Raw genomic sequence first — 15,810 nt, 5'->3', positions numbered from 1 at the left:
TTGGTACGGGGCCTCGGTGGCGGTGAAGTAATCCTCCAAGAAGGACTGCAGGTACTCGAAGGTGTGCCTCTCGTCGGCCTCGCGCCGCCAACACTGCAGCATGAGCTCGTGGAGTGAGGCGGGGCAGCCCGGGGCACAGGCCATCCGGTAGCCTCGCTCTACCTGCTCCAGCACTTCGCGGTTGTTCATGCCTTCCGGGGATGGAAGAGGAAGAAGAGGAGGAGGAGGAGGAGAAGGGGGAAATGGTGAAGCGATGCACGACGCATACTGAGAGTACAACATTAGGCATATCTGCATGATCTAATGAGATCCAGAGCTGTACAAAAAAAAATGGCATTTTCAGCCCTCATTTATCCGAACATTAACAGGTACAAATTTCCACAAGGTCCGCCAAACGGCACGACTCTTTCCCATTCAAAGCATGCAGCAACATTTTTCATTTTGTAATTGGAGAGAATCCATCCATCCATTTTCGAATCCGCTTATCCTCATGAGGGTCGCGGGCGTGCTGGAGCCTATCCCATCAGTCATCGGGCAGTAGGCAGGGTACACTCCGAACCGGTTGCCAGCATTTAAAGTGTTGTAGCAGAATCATTTATTCTACTCATCATTTTTTGTTGAACTAGCAACGCTTGAAAGGAAACACCATTACCTCTCATGCAGCTCTTTGACTGGATCTCACACGAGTGTGTGTGTGTGTGTGTGTGTGTTACATGTGGCACGTGACGTCAAGTCATCCATAAAGTTGTGACATGTTCAAAAACTTTTTTACCTGGGTAGGGCACGCGTCCCTTGGTGATGAGCTCGGTGAGCAGGATGCCGAAACTCCACACGTCCGACTTGATGGTGAAGCGTCCGTACAGCGCAGCTTCCGGCGCAGTCCATTTGATGGGGAACTTGGCCCCTGCAACCATGGCAACAAGGCAGCGTGCTTTCATATTCCCGTGTTGCAGATATACACTACATAGGTGTGTATAAACACAGACACACACACACGCACTCACTCACTCGGACGCACACTCGCTCACACAATTTGACTTACCTTGTCTGGCGGTGTACTCGTTGTCCTCGATGAGCCTTGCCAGGCCAAAGTCGGCGATCTTGCACACCAGGTTGTCTCCGACAAGGATGTTGGCGGCCCGCAGGTCTCTGTGGATGTAGTTCATCCGTTCGATGTAGGCCATCCCCGCCGCGATCTAAAAAAGCCACAATCGCGTTATAATGTCAAATGTGCACTGCAGGGACTTTTTTTTAAAACCCTTTCAGGGACAGCGGTTACAACAGTGGACATCTTATCACGTTATCAGCTTACAGGGTGCATGAAAGGGTTGAATATTATTTGTTAATTTGTCAAATAACCTGTGCCGCCATGTCCACAAGCTGGGGTAGCTTCAGGTTTTGCCCCTCGCCGTCTTTTAAGAAATCCAGTAAACTTCCTGTATGGAAAGAATGAAATAGGAAGTGATGGTTCTTCACTTTTGCGAAGAGTGAAAATATCGAAGCTGAGCACGTTTTACAAACTCGCAACTGGACTTTTCCACCATTTGACCAAACATGACATGGAGACCAAGCGTGTACCTTGGCTCATGAACTCGGTGATTATATAGATGGGCTCCTCGGACACAACGGCGTAGAGCTGTACCAGCTTGTCGTGGCGCAGCCTCTTCATGATCTGAGCCTCCTCCAGGAAGGCCTCGGGGGACATGGTGCCCGGCTTCAGCGTCTTCACCGCAACCTTGGTGGTGCCGTTCCACATCCCTTGACATGAACACGGAGCCCGTGTCAATACACACATCGAGAATACAGAACGCGTCGTAAAGGAGGGGATGTTGGATGCATGCGGCTTATGAGGAGACACGAACACGCATGCACAACATGTGAAAGTGAACCTATTGCATCAGCATGCACGTGTCGTGATGCATGGAAAGCGGTACCTGGGCTACATGCGTAACACACGGCTGTCTTTTAGGGACAAATAAGACACACAAAGTCAATGCGGTAATTTGATTACTTGAAGTTTATATATATATATATATATATATATATATATATATATATGTATAAAGATTTGTTGCACAATGCTGATATTAACAAAGCAATAATTGGGCGTGGGGTTGTGGGGAGGGGGGGCAATTAGGTTGGCATAAGTTGAAGGAAATGACAGCAATACAATGATTATGATTGCGACCACGGAAGAGCTCTTTGAGAGTCAGAATACGCACTCAACCATTCAGGGTTGTTCTGCTTGTCCACTGGACACAGCTGGCAAGATGAATGTTATGAGAATGAAGTAATTTGCATTCTTGGCCAGCATGCAGTGCTGGCTAAAGTGCCGCCTGACACTATTTCAAAGATAAGACGACCCAGCTCGCTGCCTCCGGGTGTGGACGTGAGCTAGGAAATTTTTGATGTTGGTGTGTACCCTAACCTCTGAATTTGAATACTGTACCCCTAAGGTTGCACAGAATTCTCTGGACAAATTTGCACTGTGGAATCACTGTCATGATACTTACTTTTTTTCGTTTTGTTTTGTTTTAAAGAAACACCATATGCGTGCTAAAATAATGTAAAGATAATTTAATCATGTTAAAACGTTAACTGTACAGATAATGAAGGTTTTATGATGGTGACTTTTAGGACTTCTTAAACAAATGACAACAAATATAATTGATTTCAGGAAATTGTGTTTGACCAGCATCCGAAAATGGGTTGCGTTTGACTTTGAATATGGAACTCCATTTTAAAGCAACAAACTACTCAAGCAGACGTGTTTTCAAGTGGTTTCGCTCAAGGATTCTTTATTTCCAACTAAATGCACTGGCACATTCCTCCTCTGCCGTTTCATGCTTTTTCCCTTAGGTCATTCTCTTTTCTGCGTGCGTGCGTGCGTGTGTTTGTTTGTTTGAGTGTATGCATACATTTATGTGTGTATGTGCGTGCTTTGCCAACAGATAGCAACCCAGATAGCGGTACTGATAGCCAAGGTAGCCAGGCTGGACTGCCCTCGGCAATGGCCGGAGCTCATCCCCATTCTGCTGGAGTCTGTCAAGGTCCAGGATGGCCTGCAGCAGCACAGAGCGCTGCTCACCTTCTATCACGTCACCAAAACTCTCTCGTCGAAACGTCTGGCACAGGACAAACGGCTATTTCAGGATGTAAGTCATCAGTCGCTTTGTTTGTGGACAGATTTTCTCTCTTCAATTGTGTTATTTTGTCTTATACCGCGACCTCTCTTTTCCAATATTGTGGTTTGTTTCCACTGCACAGTTCCATGTGCCACCTGTAGGTGATGCTGTTTAGCTGCTGTTAGACTGTCAAACGTTAGATTAATGGAAGCCCCATTCCCTTTCCATACAAGTGTGCCCGTTTTTACGCATGATTGACGTGTGTGTGTGTGTGTGTGTGTGTGTGTGTGTGTGTGTGTGTGTGTGTGTGTGTGTGTGTGTGTGTTTATGCAAGGCAATGTTCCCTCCGTTGAAGCTCCGAGTCTCTCCAATTTCTGAGTTTTTCTTTTAAATGCCATCCAATATTTTCACGAACATAACACTATAGCAAAAAGATAGCTGAAGAATGAAACATGGTTTGAGGGCAAAGAAATGATCAAACAGACTAAGGAAAGCTCTGCTCTACTGCCTCAGCTTTGGAAGCTTCCTACATCTCCACATACTTTTCCAGACATTTCTGTCATTTTAAAAAAAAAAAATCCTTGAACTCTAGACACATACCTACCTCATGCCGTGATCGTTGGTGGATTTGCAGTTACTCTCTTGGGTCTCCTTTCATTTGTTGATAAATATTTCTCTTTGAGCATTTTTGATGTTCATGGTGATCACCTTCTAAAGGTGTTTGCCGTCATTTTCAGTTCAACATTCCCGCCTTTATCCTTCGACTCCCTTTCATGTATGGTTCCATACGTTTTGAACAGCTTCGGACATTTTGGCTCTTGAGCTGTTTTGACGTGCGTACTGTACTGTATATGCTGGAAGTCAGTTACTAAGCACAACAGGGTACCAACAGAGAAGAATTGACATTGGGGACCCAACTACTCAGAAGGTGCCAAACTGTTTAATAATGTGGTTTAATGTTTTCTAAATGTGATTATTTTCATGCGAAATGAGCCACATAGTCATGTACTGCCACAAAATGGTTACCTTCGCATTTGGCTTTTAAAAGACCAGTGATGTGAACCACTGTATAGAAAAATAAATAAACTCCCCAAAAAAAGACTACCAGTACTCACCTTTTGAAGAAGCTTAATTAGACGGGGAAAGGATGTTGTTGCGCAGTGAGATTTTGCTGGAATTAGCCCATGTTACGGTGTGTAAAATATGCCTTTTTGCATCTACTTGTATTCAGTGATGCTTGGGTCCTACGCCACAATTTGTGTGTGTGTGTGTGTGTGTGTGTGTGTGTGTGTGTGTGTGTGTGTGTGTGTGTGTGTGTGTGTGTGTGTGTGTACACTTTTATTAGAATGAAAATCAAAACCAAAAGCTCATTACGGTGCCCTGGCTGATTGTCTGAGGTAGGGAGCCACACGATGCACTGCACTGTTAAAAGGACCGGCAGTGCTTTTGTTTGCCTTTGATCATCTTTTTTTGCTCGACTGGAGTACATATGCATTCCCAGAGACATTTGTAATTGGTTTGGGGCCCAAATAATGTTATGGGAGTAAGAGAACTAGCCAGTTCATTGAAACTTAAATTAGCCGCCGTGACTCTTGAGATCCTTATTTGCTCCCTACTTGTGTTTTTCTTCAACATTGTGTCTAATTTGTTTTTTAGCTTTTAGCATAGCTGCTTCTCCGGCATTGTCATTTTACAGTATTTTTACATGGGAAATGCTATTTTAAGATGTATTCTTTCCACGCACTCACCGGCGTGTTGTTGAAAGTGTCCACTGATCCAGAATGATTTGATCAGCGTGCGATTGACTGTTTTGTGTGTGCATGTTGGCAGTTGGCGTCGGGCATTTACAGCTTCGCGTGTTCCCTGTGGAGCCACCACACGGACTGCTTCCTCCAGCAGATCTTTGCCCGTGACGAGACGGCAGCAATGGCATCGCTAGAAAGAACACTGCTGTCTCTTAAAGGTAGTTGGCACGAGGAAGTGCACTCTGGGAACACACCTTTTTTTATAGATTTTGAATGGTGTCGTAATGTGTTGTCAAAAGTACCCTTCATCAAGCATTTTTTTTCACTCGGTCCGATATTCATATACTGTGTTTAAAATACTTTCGTAAAATCCTGTGAATAGGACGTGATTTCTTTGGCATAAAACTGATTTGAAATCATCCAAAGGTATTTTACACAGATTCATGACAAAAAAAAAAACAAACAAGCATTTTTTTTAGTTTACCGGTTCTAAATTACTTTGATTTAAAATACTTGGCTAGCACCTTCCACTTTCCACCCCTTGATGAAGTCCTTTGTTGTGTTGGCCGAATGTTTTGGGTCATTATCTTGTTGCATGATGAAGCTTCTCCCAATTAGTTTGGATGGATTTTTCTGTAAATTGCCTTAAGTGATCATTCCATCATGAGTTCGATCATCAATAAAGGCTAGTGAGCCCGTTCCAGAAACAGCGATACCAGCCCAAGTCGTGGCACAGAGCTGCCAACCTACTGAAATTCACTTCCAGAACAAGTTGTCTGAATTTCCATGTTTTTAACCGTTTGTCAAGAGCATTACTTGTGTTCATACATCGCTTTTATTTAATGACTGTTCCGTCACTGTTTATGTATTTAATTCAGCACCGTGATTCATGGTATTGTTTTTAAAGTCAGCTGTATAAATTTTTGACCCGACTGAATTGCCCGCTGTAATTATAAGTTAAAGAGGAAGTTTTCACTGTATCGTGAACAAAACATTCTGAATGCTCTTCAATGTGTTTTCCCCTTCCTCAGTACTACGCAAGTTGACCGTCCATGGATTCCAAGAGCCACAACAGAATATGGAAGTGATGGTGAGTGTTGTTACTGTTTGCTTAAATTTCTCATTCTCCCAGGAAAAAGATATTTCAGCATTTCTCAAAGCTTCCTTTTTTAATTCCGTGTGGAAAAAGCCGTGGCGATTTGAAATGCCGGCAGCCATCTGTGTCTTCAAAGAACAAAGAGTTTAGTTTGAGTCCTTCTCCAACTGTCGCCGTAAACAAAGTCCAAATCCATGAAGCAATTTCATTTTACATCCCATCATCACCTTATGACCTCCGAGTCGTCTTCTTGTTTTGCTTGCCCGGCTCACACTTGAAAATAATAAATGTGCTAATGTCTCATCCTTTTGAACCACAGATGACTGCTTGCTCTTCAGTCATTTATTTATTTATTTATTTATTTGAATGTAGTAGGAACGCCCTTATGATGGTGCTATCTGAACAATAAATTGGTTAAAAACAAAAAAGTCATTTCAAACATTTTGAACAGAACTGTCAGAATGTATGATGGACTTACATCACGTGAGCTGTCATCTCACCTAATTTCAGCCACTTGACGTTCAAACACCACAACCGTCAAGCAAAAATAGAGCCAGCTACTGGCAGACTGCCTATCACGACATTTTCTAACCCTGCAAAACCAAACTACGATGTGAAACTCACCGAAAGTAAAGGTTTAACTGCGCGAAAACAACGTACGCAGTTCGCTTCAGCTACCATCATCTCCATTGTTGGCTTCAGCGAGCCCCAAAGTATTCATGTCAACATGAACTTGTCATCACGTCTGCTTGTTTTTTGGGTTTTTTTTTCCTCCTCGCTAACTTGCCGCCAACATACGTAGGTTTGATTGTGCTTGAAAGTGCTTGTAAAAGATGATAATTGTGATGAATAGTTAATGGGAGGTGATGCCATGGAACTTATAAGTGAAGTGATGTTGGTCATGAACAATCCTGTCATGAACTCACTTCAAAGCGCTCTTTGAATTCAACAATGGCTCCTGATAAAGAGCATTTTTTTTTCTCTGGTTTTTTCTTTTCCACAAACAACCTTCATTAGGTATATGCGCACTGTTCACAAATCACTTGAGTTCGAGGAGAAAAGACAAGCAAGTGAACCTGATGCTAATGAACGTGTCGATGTGTCTTCTGCAACTGTTGCTGCACAAAAATATTACCCCTTATTTTACAATTTATTTTATTCTCGCACTTCGAGTATGTGAATTAATAAAATAATATAAATAATATTCAATACATTGTATTTTCCAAGACTATGATGTCATGGTAAAACGTAAAATATACTGTGCTTTTATTTTGATTTTTTTTTTCTTTTAGTCAGTCCAAGTGCGTCATAAAATGATCTGTTGTCATGTCTTTACCAACGTAAGATTTGTCTTTGCTTTGAGTATGTTCATGGTAATATGCAATTGATCTAATTAGTGATTCTTCTACTGTATTTCATCTTCAAGTAGCCTTGGGGTATATAGAAGCTGGATTCAGCGATTTAAGGTCATCGCGTCATTTACGGTCGGGCTCATTCAGTTGATGGCGCTTGTTCGCTCAATGATCTCCATAACAGACGTTCTATTTTCAACGTTTATCTTGTCTGTTTTTTTAGTTTGCAGTCTCGGTCGGTGAACTTGTCGAGGCCAAAGCCATTTTTTTTCTTTTAAATCAATGATAATCACTCAGTCTGATGTAGCACAAATGAGTTAAGTTCTAGCGAGAAGGCTCAAGGTCTTGCAGCGGCCGTAACTTTCACATTAAAATGTCATTTGCCTCAAGCTGGTTATTCCAGCTCAGCAGGCGGACATAATGGCTTTAGAGTTAATATTTCATGTCCAGATTGGATTTACATGTTGTATCTCAGGCCAGTTCCTGTTTTACCTTGCAATACCACTTTCCTTTCACATGTTCATTCGGCATCCCTGGATTTTCTTCTACTCAGTAATTGCCAGAGTAAGGCTACCTTTCAAACAGACGTGGCACTCAATGTATTTATTTTAGCCGCATTGTGCTACTGTCTTTTGAAACACAGTTGAAGTCGTAGCCTTTGTTGTATATATGGATCACCTGAATCAACAATGTAGTCTTTCGATACATACAAAGGTTCCCCGGATTTGGAGGTCATGTCAGAAGAGGGAAATGTGTTTTTAAAAGTGTGATATTTTTTTTTAAATTTTTTTAGCAGCAGCAGCAGCAGTCAACACATCTGTTAATATCACAGTGTGTAAAAACAATAATAGCTTCCTTCTGACTCACAACACTTTTTTTTTTTTTTTTTTGCATGTTAGTGTGTAGCTCCAATTAGAGCTTTTCACCAAATGTGTCTCATTTTACTGTGATATGTCTTTATTTTTATTTTAATATCAGATAATTCCTGAAAACCTCACTGGCTCTAAATTTGTACGTGCAGGCTAATGCCCCTTTTTCACTACACAATAACTACTCATCTCGCTATTGACACAGCCGCAGCTGGTCATTCAGTGGTTGAGAAATAGTAGCATCATTATGATATTTGAGGCTCCACGTCAAATGGCAACACACATGCTAATGTTAGCGTCCTCTTGCCCTAGCTCTGGATGCTCCGGGTATTTTGCTCCGCAGTCCACTTTGCTGCCGCATTCCAGATGCCTACATAAAATTGCCGATTCCTCATGCTGACAATAGAGAAGACCCTTGTTTTCCTCCAATAATGTAGTTTTCTGTGGAACTATTTTAAGTGGAAATATAACCGCTCCAAACTAATGCAGGTCAAGCCAAGCCAAGTCGTGCAGGGCAGCGCAGTGGAAAGGCATCAGAAAGCTTATCCACGCCTGCCATATTGTTGAATGTCGTCAACTATCACAAAACTGCGAATCAGACTTGCCAGCCCAATAAAACCTATCCTCTGAGGAGAAGATGTTCTTTTGTACATTACAACAGTTTCACAAATTGCTTTTATTGCATTATTCCTTCGCTTATATAATGCAGTGCCTTCCAGCACTGCCCAATATCTTCTCTGCTTCCCATTTGTAGTTTATAGTAAGAATCTCAAAGTCATTTACTTTTCTTATGCTTGTGTATCTTCACAAGCGGTTATTACCGTCTGTCACTATTGTCCTATCATAACTAATTGTGATGAAAAATAGATATAGTTGCAGTCTCTTTCTCATCACTCATCCCCATATGTTCCATTCGATCATTAGTTAAGTGCTTTTCACCCACCTGGCTCAACAAATGATATGCCATGAAAGTCATTTTCATCATCTCCTCCTTTATTTTCATAAACCCCTCTCAACTTCACTCTTTTTGGAGGGCCTATGCGGTTGCTGGGCTGTGGGCGCAAGGTGGGTGATTAATGACACCACCGTTGACCTCATTGCTCAACACTAATGCAGATCTTAACAGACTGCATCACCATCTATCATTCCATTTGTTTAGGCACGGCTACACCAGGCTTCTGAAAATTGATTCCCTTTCATCCTATGTGCGGCCGGCACGGTTATTTATCCTCCCGAGTGGTTAGGCAGGTGTACCTTTGCTTAAATACTGAGCGCTTGAACTGCAGAAATGTGTGCAATTAAATCTTGCGTCTCCTCTTGCTCCCCTTTTTAGGGTTTCCTGAATGCAGTGTTTGAAAGGCTAAAACAGTTCCTGGAATGTTGTGAGTACTTTGCCTCTTGCATCTCTCAGACACGATCAGTTGTTGAATGAAAAACATGATGAAAGACTGCCAAATTTGCGGCACTCTTTTTTTCTAAACTACAAGTAGTCGAGTTTCTAAGCAACGAATTGCGCTTTTGGAGAAAGAGAATCATTGCTTCGAATAAGTTTCTCTTTGTCTCTATTCCTGCCTGTATTTATTCATTCTGAGTTGTTTTTCATCATGGCTGCTTCCCCCCCTTCTTTGCAACACTCAAATCTTTACACCGTAAGGATTCAGCAGTCAATAAACAATATATCCGCCACAAATCTCAGTTCCAATATTTCTCTCTCACTGGCGGCGGCATGCCCGTTTTGGGATTTGTAGCAGTTGGAATGTGCTATCATCTCACAGCTGAGCCAGCAACAAAGCATTTGGCGTTCTTTGCCATATGAGGTCAAAGGTCCTCTGCATGAACTGTTGTTTTGGGGCCCTTTTTGCGATCATGTTGTAGTTTTCTGTTCCTCTTTTATGTTTGTCCTTGAACCACCAGTTTATCCCATTCTCTTCAATAGTGGAATTTGCTCTACTAGCTGGAGAGTGTGGGTCATACCACAAGTAGATACTAATTATTTTTCCCCTCAGAAAAGATCAGGTGGTGACATCTGATAGACATCTTTTGGTAGTACGGCACATGGTATGTAATTGTATTTCGCCGAGAAGACAAAGGATTCATAGTTGTCTTTAGGCCGCTACCAAGGTATGTCTTTCTTCAATTTTTATGAAGCCGTTTTTCTATTGTTGATTTAATGTGAAATAACAGTTAATACAGGTGACAGTAGTGCACAGTGCCATTTCAGGGCCTCTCTTTTGCCAGCAAATTTTCTGCAAATGTATTTACAGATTAACATTGACAAACTACAAAAGTTAAAAAGAGATCCCAATAATCCCAAAACTGACCCTAATTAGTCGTGTTATTCAGAGTGTTTGCTCAATGCAATGTTGGGGTTGTGTTCACACTCATTTTGACATTTGCTCGGTGGAGCTATTTAACGTCACAGAGAGACAGATGAGATGCCGGTGCTGACTCTTCGACCAAATTTAATTGTCATGGTTTATGGTTTCTGCTGTCAGTTTAACACCGCCAATGTCTTCGGTCCGTATGGCACTCGCTAATGCAACGAGGGGCTCAATCAGAGCACTGTCACAAATTACGGAGGTGATTTTGATGGAATGATATTACCATCCTCTAATTGCTGTTGCTTTGGGGACAAACATACTGCGTTCACTGGTTCACGTGTCATTGCAACAGCACAATTACTACGAATAATTCCACAAGGACTCCAGCTGTTGTTGTCCAACCGTTTTCTGATTGTGGTGTCGTTTTTAGGTCGACAAATTGGTACAGGCAGCACTTGTAGAGAAAAGCTGGAAAAGACTATCATACTCTACACTAAAGTTGTGAGTTGAGTTGCACATCATGATGGAAGACAGTAGTATTTCATTAAAAAAAGAAAGTGATATCTAACTATAGCGTTCTTCTCTCCCGTCCCTTAGTTGTTGGATTTCTTGGAGTACCATCCCTGTGCATTTATACCACTCATCCAGTGCTCGCTGGAATTCGCTGTGAGCTACGTGTTCACGCCAGTCGGGGAAGGCGTCACCTTCGAGCGCTTCATCGTCCAGTGCATGAACCTCATCAAGATGATTGTTAAGAACGATGCCTATAAACCTGCCAAAAACATCGAAGGTAGGGGATCAGTTTGTTTGAGATGTTTCATTACCTCTGCCGCTCCTCACCGTCTCCACACCCGTGTTCACTATGGAAGTACCCCAAAAGTATATCGTAATCCCTTCTGTGGTGACCTTGATTCTGTTGTCAAACTGCCGCCGTCATAAAACATTTTTGACCTACACAGGAAGTGTTTTACGTCGCACTTTAACAGTCTCGTATCAATGGGTTGCAAAAAATGCCACTCTTGTAATGTACGAAACGTGACATGTTAAAACAAAACACAACCTACCTTTTGAGAACTCACGACAAGCTAACCAGTGGCTTGCGCAAGAAGTTAAAGTAGGAGTCTTCATGATAATCTTTGGAGACTTCTGACAATCAGGGCTTGACTCAACTGCTGTCTATCGGTGTGTGTTTAAGCTGGTTTAAGCAGACTGAGTTGAGCTGAACATACATTTTCTTTTGTGCTCCCATCTTCCAGACGGGGTAATATTGTAAAGCGCAAGGTTAAAGAGCCTAAGGGAAGATTGAGCTTTGGCTGACCGACTCCGCTATTGGGAGCCATTTGAGTTATTTTTTTTTTCAGTCCACCCTGTCACTCATGTCGACAGACGGGAGGTCTCTTGTGTATCTGCGAGTATGACAGGTCCACAAGCAGTGTCGCACAAATGAGAACACAACCGAAATTGCTTCATCCTCTATCGGCTGATTGATCATATACGTATTTTAATGCAGTGTTTGTTTTTAGTATTCCGAATAAATTGTGTTGGAAATGACTTTTTCCTGCATTGTTGCGCTCCGCCATAATAGTAATTGTTGGAATTCAGGAAATATTGGCAGGGACAAAAGAGAGCAATGTGCTAACTGCATTTCAATATTTGAGCTTAACAGCTTCATTGTCTTGTCATTGTAGACAGCAAACCGGAGAGTCTGGAGGCTCACAAGATCAAGACGGCTTTCTTCACACACCCCACGCTGACGGAGATCGGACGCCGGCTTGTCTCCCACTATTTCCTTCTCACGGAGGAGGAGCTGGCCATGTGGGAAGAGGACCCCGAGAGTTTTGGTAAATCTATCAATTCAATCCAGATTTCACAGAACTCCCTTGTGACAAAGATTCTATTTCTAATTATTGACAGACTTGACAGACAGTATGGTTCCTATTCAGACTAGCAAGGGTTAATCAGTTATTTTTATTACATACTACATGTTAGCGTCTCACATCTTTATAATTGCAGGACTTGAATCATTGAAAACATTACATGCAGTTTTATGCTGGACAAAGATGAATTAATTGCTTTACAGTACCTTTGAAGCTAAAATAATTTGGAAAGCACCATTTTGTTAAACCATGGTAACATCTTTATGGAAAGCCGTTTTAAACTGTGTAGCATGACGGTTATTAGATTTGAGCTCAAATGGAGGAGTGGATTGGTTGAGGCAAAACTTTCCAAATGAAGGCTTCTACATGTCATTGAGCACCATCTGACTCCCTCTCACCATCTTGTCTGCAGCTGTTGAGGAAACAGGAGGGGACTCATGGAAGTACAGTTTGAGGGTGAGTAAAAACTATTTGATTTTCAAATACAGATAACTCGGGCCATTTTGTTTCTTCTACTTTAATATATCCCCTTTGTCCTCTATTAACCCGACTCCCTGATCATATTAACTCTGGGAAATGTTTCCTGGTCACAAAGTAGGCACACTCACACTCGAGTAAACACAACCTTTTTCCCGCATTAGTCGCAGAACCCAGTGGGAGGGCTGGTCTGGCCACATATAACAAATAAAAAAGTAAAGTCGTGAAAGAAAAGAAATAAATAGTGTTAATACCATTTAAAAAAAAAAAGATTGAAATGTTGATTAAGCCAATATTGCTATTTAATCTCAGTGGGAAACTACTTGCATTCTATTGGTTTGCAATGTAGTGTGACAACCTTATACAGTACAGCTGGTTAAACATTTTTTATACGGAGATCCTACAAAATTCTCACATCAGAGGCATAACAAAACATAACAGCAGATTCAGATTCAGATTCAGATTCAGAAAACTTTATTTATCCCCGTGGGGCAATTAGAGATGGGGCATTTATGTTACAGATAATTGTGTGCCAACCTGCAATCAGACAATGAGATTCATGACTTCTTGGACAGCGGCAGTCATTGTTACGTTCCAATCGTATTTTGCACTGCTATGACCTTTGCATCAGCATGCTGTTAGGGCAACTGTATGAGGGCGGTTTACGGAGGACGTGTCACCATGCACCTATTCCTTCCGTGTTCATGAATTCGGCTCCCTGATTAGAAGTGACTCTTACTCGTCAATAAATCTGTGAGAAATGTTGCCAGTAAATTGGGTTTTTCTGTGTCACCCACCCTGCTGATCTTTTTGTTGGTAATGTGAGTGCACACATGCATGTTGTGATATGTTCCTAATGATCACTTTTCTCTCTCTTTCCTTTTAGCCCTGTACAGAAGTGTTGTTTTTGGATATCTTCCACAACTACAGTCAGACCTTAACTCCTGTGCTCCTGGATATGGTTCAGAATCTCCACGGTTAGTTAATTCCGTCTCCAAGAGTAATTCCTTGTTTTTTTTTTTTTTTTCCTTATCATTTTTAGTGCAGTCCATGTCAATGTTTACGTTACAGTACATGGATTCCTGTGGAGGAACCAGTTTTAAAGTTGAATTGAAAGGATCTGGGGAAACTGAACATAGTCAAGCAAATGCAAAATGCCCTTCAATTTTCACACAAATTCAATAATCCTCAGCAATCTTCAATTAATCGGCAAATAGGTTAGCCGGTTTCTAATTACCACCTTTCTCAGCAGGCTTTGCCTGCTTTAAAAACAATAAGAAATAAAGTTCTTGGAATTCTCGCTATTGTCCCCTACATTGGATATAGTCCTCCTGTCAACATATAAATATTTCATAAAGCAAGAGAGCATGTAGGTTCTTTCACATTGCCTTTAGTGGTATATGTAACATAGCTTTGTCAGCATCCTTGACTTCTCTTGTGACAGACTATTATTAAAACCACTCAAGTCTCCAGGACTCGGTCACATTCACGCATATGCCTTTGTGCTCCTGATGGGGACAGGCTTATTTGTGTCGCCATTGTTTTTGGTTGTGTTTCTGAATGAACAGTGTCATTGCACATGCACTTTGGTTTTGTAGGGTTTGCTTACGACCTCTCTCCAATTCTGCTCTCAGCTTCAAGTGACAAAGTGGAAATACATTCCACCGGAGCAAGAGCGACAGCAGATTAGAAAATTCTATGGTTGAAGGGACCCGGCTATTGATTGAGACCTCGGTGCACCACAAGTAGTAATAGAGGTAGAAAGCAGACCGGTTAAATGGTGGGGATGTGACTTGATGGGATAGAACACGGGTCACTGGCTGAAAACCTCAATCCTGTGTAACTAGTCCATTGAATACATTAACTCTTATGTCAAGAGGCCAATATTAAAATGGTGTTTTTTCATATGAGGTTGGTTTGCTCAAAGTCCCTGTTGAGTGAAAATAAAGTCTTCTAATTTTGACACTCCACAGAGAGGAGTGTTATCAACAATCCTGCTAAATTTGAATCATAAACAAAATCAAGTCTTTCAAATGAGGTTTCAAAATGGTGCAATATCAGGCCATTCACTCCGCTCTCTACGATCCGCTCAAATGTCAATCAAATGCCACTAGTCCTGAAGAAATAGGTGCTATTTGGCTAGCATTTTTCTTGTGCCTACATACAGTATAAGAACATGTGGGTTGCAAAAACATATCCACTTAAAGCCTTCGGTGACTGAAATGTCCCGCTGAGTTGTCACCCGCGATAACGAGGCACTCTAATGCAGCCATGTCACGATGAAGCCCCTATCCGCAAGTTTGACTTTTCAAAAAAGTCTAAAAAGCTTCTACTTTCACCCCGCAGTTTAAAAAAACTTGAGGAAAAAAACATTGAATATTGTTGTTTTTTTTTTTTTAATAAGGCACTAAAATAAAAACTTATTCTCTATGTGCAACACACACACACACACACACACACACACACACACACACACACACACACACACACACACACACACACAAAAAGCACCTCCCCCCACTTCCCAATTTGAGCACTTTCCTTTGTGATGAAAGTCTGCTAAGGTCAGATTAACAGAATGTTTCTGAGCAAATGAGGGCCTTTATCTTTTGATTCCCTTATGAGTCGTATAGGTTCTACTGTCTTCTTTTTCCTTTGTTTGTAAATGCAAACACATACTGTAATGAAAAGCTCTCATGCCTACATGATCCATTTAAAATTACTGTTAATGCACTTACGAGATACCAAACAGGTCTGTCAGATCAGCACTGGATAACATTTATATCCAGAGCGCATTTCTCACCAGATGCAACTCAGATTCCAATTATCGTGTTTACACCTGAGCAAATGAGCTGTAACAAAAGGGATAATGAGTTTGTATAAGTGTGTGTGTGTGTGTGTGTGTGTGTGTGTGTGTGTGTGTGTGTGTGTAAAATCCTGTCTCATCA

At 41.7% G+C, this 15,810-nt stretch overlaps 2 protein-coding genes across 2 annotated transcripts in view; one reads left to right on the top strand and one right to left on the bottom strand.

Moving 5' to 3' along the window:
• Positions 1 to 2,023, bottom strand: part of LOC109517501 (proto-oncogene tyrosine-protein kinase Yrk-like) — a 17,138-nt gene extending 15,115 nt beyond the window's left edge. The window contains exons 1-5 of the mRNA XM_019872692.1: positions 1,579 to 2,023; positions 1,360 to 1,436; positions 1,043 to 1,196; positions 773 to 904; positions 8 to 191 (exon numbers count right to left, since the gene is read on the bottom strand). Of these exons, the coding sequence (XP_019728251.1) occupies positions 8 to 191; positions 773 to 904; positions 1,043 to 1,196; positions 1,360 to 1,436; positions 1,579 to 1,795 (764 nt within the window). The 5' untranslated portion in view covers positions 1,796 to 2,023. The remainder of the gene's footprint in view (positions 1 to 7; positions 192 to 772; positions 905 to 1,042; positions 1,197 to 1,359; positions 1,437 to 1,578) is intronic.
• ipo11 (importin 11) overlaps positions 1 to 15,810 on the top strand; it is an 88,778-nt gene that overhangs the window by 18,126 nt on the left and 54,842 nt on the right. The window contains exons 4-12 of the mRNA XM_019872711.1: positions 2,952 to 3,155; positions 4,956 to 5,088; positions 5,902 to 5,960; positions 9,521 to 9,569; positions 10,939 to 11,009; positions 11,106 to 11,298; positions 12,197 to 12,349; positions 12,798 to 12,841; positions 13,749 to 13,839. Of these exons, the coding sequence (XP_019728270.1) occupies positions 2,952 to 3,155; positions 4,956 to 5,088; positions 5,902 to 5,960; positions 9,521 to 9,569; positions 10,939 to 11,009; positions 11,106 to 11,298; positions 12,197 to 12,349; positions 12,798 to 12,841; positions 13,749 to 13,839 (997 nt within the window). The remainder of the gene's footprint in view (positions 1 to 2,951; positions 3,156 to 4,955; positions 5,089 to 5,901; positions 5,961 to 9,520; positions 9,570 to 10,938; positions 11,010 to 11,105; positions 11,299 to 12,196; positions 12,350 to 12,797; positions 12,842 to 13,748; positions 13,840 to 15,810) is intronic.

Source organism: Hippocampus comes, unplaced genomic scaffold, assembly GCF_001891065.2.
Source record: "Hippocampus comes isolate QL1 unplaced genomic scaffold, H_comes_QL1_v1.1 scaffold4, whole genome shotgun sequence".
NCBI lineage: Eukaryota > Metazoa > Chordata > Actinopteri > Syngnathiformes > Syngnathidae > Hippocampus > Hippocampus comes.
Note: the sequence above shows the minus strand (reverse complement) of the source record. Positions and strands in the feature narration are given on the sequence as shown.